Source organism: Nansenia antarctica, assembly GCF_963989245.1.
Source record: "Nansenia antarctica genome assembly, chromosome: 1".
NCBI classification, from domain to species: Eukaryota; Metazoa; Chordata; class Actinopteri; order Argentiniformes; family Microstomatidae; genus Nansenia; species Nansenia antarctica.
The window spans coordinates 50,020,690-50,023,801 of NC_137674.1; the positions used below are offsets into that span (position 1 = coordinate 50,020,690).

A 3,112-nucleotide genomic window follows, 5' to 3' on the forward strand; every position below is an offset into this window, starting at 1 on the left:
CACACATTCACACACCGATGGCGGCAAGCTGCCATGCAAGGCGCCGGCCGGCCCGCTCACTGGGAGCAATTTGGGGTTCAGTGTCTTGCCCAAGGACACTTCGACATGTGGCCAGCCGGGGCTCGAACCTCCAATCTGCCAACCTTGCGATCATTAGATGGCAGCTCTACCTCCTGCGCCACAGCCGCAGGAGGTAGAGCCGCAAACAGGTACAAACAGGTACGTTTGAACCTCCGTTCGTTACAGGTGAAGTCTCGTTGAGATGAAACCCGTATCCCACTTTAACGAGAGAGACCTGCAGACAGACCTGGAGTGCTACTGGCATACATGCTCTGTGTGTGTGTGTGTGTGCATGTGATGCACGTTGAGTGTATTCATGCCGGGGGAGGAGTTAGAAATCAGCGAACGGTAACCGAACGAAGAATAAACGAACAATATCAAACACGCGTTCGATACCGTTCCTCATTCCGTTCCGCAGCGCCGTCCCTCTGGAACGCCCTCCCCAACCACATCAGACAGGCCAACACCCTCCCAACATTTAAATAATTATCATCATTATTATTATCATTATCATTATCATTATTATTATTATTATTATTATTATTATTATCAACTCACCTCTGAAACCAGGCCGTGACGGCCCTGGCCAGCGGCTCCTGGGGGTAGATCTGGTTGTCCCTCATGTAGAGGAGGACCCCCCGCAGCCTGTCCTCGTCCAACCGACCTCGCCCGACCCCGCCCCGGAACAGGCTCAGCCACGTCTCCTGCAGCGGGACCAGGCCCTTGGCCAGGGCCTCGTCGTAACACGCCCAGGCCGCCGCCGCGTCCCCGTGATGCACCGCCCCGGCGATGGCGTCGCCGTAGTTACGCGCGCTGGGGGTGATGACCCTGTTGACCTCCTCCAGCATGGCCAGGCTCTCCCTCCAGCGCTCTGTCCGGCTGAAGCCCTTGATCATCAGGCTGTACGCCCCCGTGTCCAGGGTCTGGAAGCGGCCGCGCATGAGGTCGTAGAGGTCGAACACCTCGGCGTGGTGGCCGCCGCCCACGCACAGGGTCAGGTAGCGCAGCAGCAGCTCGTAGGACAGGGTGCCCGTCTCCACGGCGACCCAGGCCAGCAGGGACTTGGCCACGTCCAGCTCCGCCCCCTCCCCCTCGGCCAGCAGCGACGACATCATCCGGAGGTCGAAGCGCTCGGGGCTGGGGCAGGAGTGTCTGAGGCGAGACCACTCGGAGGCTGTGAGGGGGCGGTCAGGGGTCTCCATCCTCTTACTGTGTCTCCTGCTGCTGTTGTGGGGGTCCCGCCGCTCCTCCTCCTCCTCCTCCTCCTCCTGTGGGAACGTCTCCTCCCCTGCCTTCCTCTTGAGGAACTCGGTGGTCCTTTTAGCTGTCCCGGCTGCAAACACGGACTTGGGGAAGAAGGGTTTGTCCCTGGGGCTGAAGTCCCTGTGTCTGCCCTCTCTGCTGTTACTGCCAACACCCCTATTCTCTCCTTTTGTGCAGAGAAGCCGTGCATTGGGCCGTTTACTGACTTTAAACAGGGAAATGACGTCATTCTTCAGAGGAGTCAAGCTAGCAGCTCTGGGATGGAAGAGTGGATTCATGTATCTCAGGCATACGACTGGCTTCGATATCAGGATTGAACCCATCTCTCAATCAAACCAAAAGCATTGGCTATGGAAATACAAATGTATGAATTGCACTCTGTACGTTGTAATCCTAATTCCCACACACGTGGTGGTAGAAACCTATAATACGACAGCAACAACAGAGCTTCTCTGTGATGAACACTTCAGTTGACATTGACTAACATACACGCACACTATGAGTTGACAACTGATAACATCATCGGTGTTATTATGTTGCCCTGTAAAGGAGACTCACACATATGTGATCGGACATGGTCTGTGATATAACTAGCTGAAATCTGACAGATTGAAGTGACAAACCTTACGGACACAACCCAAAGCACAACACAACACAACACGGGTAACATGCCTCCTCGGCTTGAAGGGTCGCGTGTTGTGACGTCATCGTCATGTGCGGATGGCGACAGAGTTCAGAATGTTTTGCTTAATAGATGACCGACAACTTCACAAGAAAACGGTTCGGTTTGAGTTTTTTAGCATTTTATCTGAACTGTGAAAATGTCAATCGATAAGTCAGTGCACTGGAAGGAGCTTCTGAAAAGACGACTGGCAACCGCCAAAAGAGGTGAGGAATGTCTCTGTTTCAGTGTGTTGTTGGCTAGTGTGGCTAGCCTGGATAGCCCTTCAGATCTGACCAGCAATAATAAATCATCATGCATTTTTAAATTGCATGTTCGCATCATACGTGTCAACCCTCCCGTTTTTCCCGGGATTCTCCCGTATAAAATGTTTAAATATTTTCCCGTAAATCTCCCGTATTTTTAACCTAATGTTAACTAGTTGCTACTAGTGTTGTATCTGTCAGTGCCAATCAGCAGACAGGCCTGAGTTACTCAGAGTGCCGTGAGCTCTGATTGGCACACTCGGGCCTCGTACAGACGAGAAGGGACGCCGTACAATTGTATTACATTAAAAGTTTAAAAGTTCAAAACAATGATTTAAAAAGACAATTACTAACTGCACTGTGTTTCCCGTTATAACACTCCACATTCCACCACCTTGATATGGTCCAACCCATCACGCCAAACTGTATGTACCGGAAAGGCATGTCAGCGGTTGCCGTCTGGAAGTTATCTTTGCGCAGTGGCAGTATCGTAGCCTATGAGGTTTATCCGAGGCGCGATTATTGCTAGTTGAAAACTTTACCCAATACCCCGCAACGGCGACTTGCAATATAGTCGCTTTTGCAATTTTTGACGGTCTCTAACAAGACTGGTTTACTTGTAAAAATTAAAAGTAGTAAATATTTGGTGTCTGAGAGGGAGTGTCCTCGAAGTCTACGAGGCCTCGGGGGTTCTGGGGAACAGAGTCTTCTTGATGTTCAAAGTATTTCACTTTCAACCAGGTATCTGATTCTGACCACCTGTAGTCACTTACTTAATGTAGGAACTACGGTAGTTAACCCAATTCTTGTTGCACTGAAGCAGGAGGTTGATTGACTGTGTATCCCCTTGTCTACATGTAAG

General features: G+C 51.2%; 2 protein-coding genes across 2 annotated transcripts in view; one reads left to right on the forward strand and one right to left on the reverse strand.

Moving 5' to 3' along the window:
- prorp (protein only RNase P catalytic subunit) overlaps positions 1 to 1,601 on the reverse strand; it is a gene marked incomplete at both ends in the record, with an annotated part of 12,010 nt that extends 10,409 nt beyond the window's left edge. The window contains one exon of the mRNA XM_080523751.1: positions 619 to 1,601. Within this exon, the coding sequence (XP_080379877.1) occupies positions 619 to 1,601 (983 nt within the window). The remainder of the gene's footprint in view (positions 1 to 618) is intronic.
- Positions 1,602 to 2,144: 543 nt separating this feature from the next.
- Positions 2,145 to 3,112, forward strand: part of ppp2r3c (protein phosphatase 2, regulatory subunit B'', gamma) — a gene marked incomplete at its 5' end in the record, with an annotated part of 3,076 nt that continues 2,108 nt past the window's right edge. The window contains one exon of the mRNA XM_080523763.1: positions 2,145 to 2,211. Coding sequence (XP_080379889.1) covers positions 2,145 to 2,211 — 67 coding nt within the window. The remainder of the gene's footprint in view (positions 2,212 to 3,112) is intronic.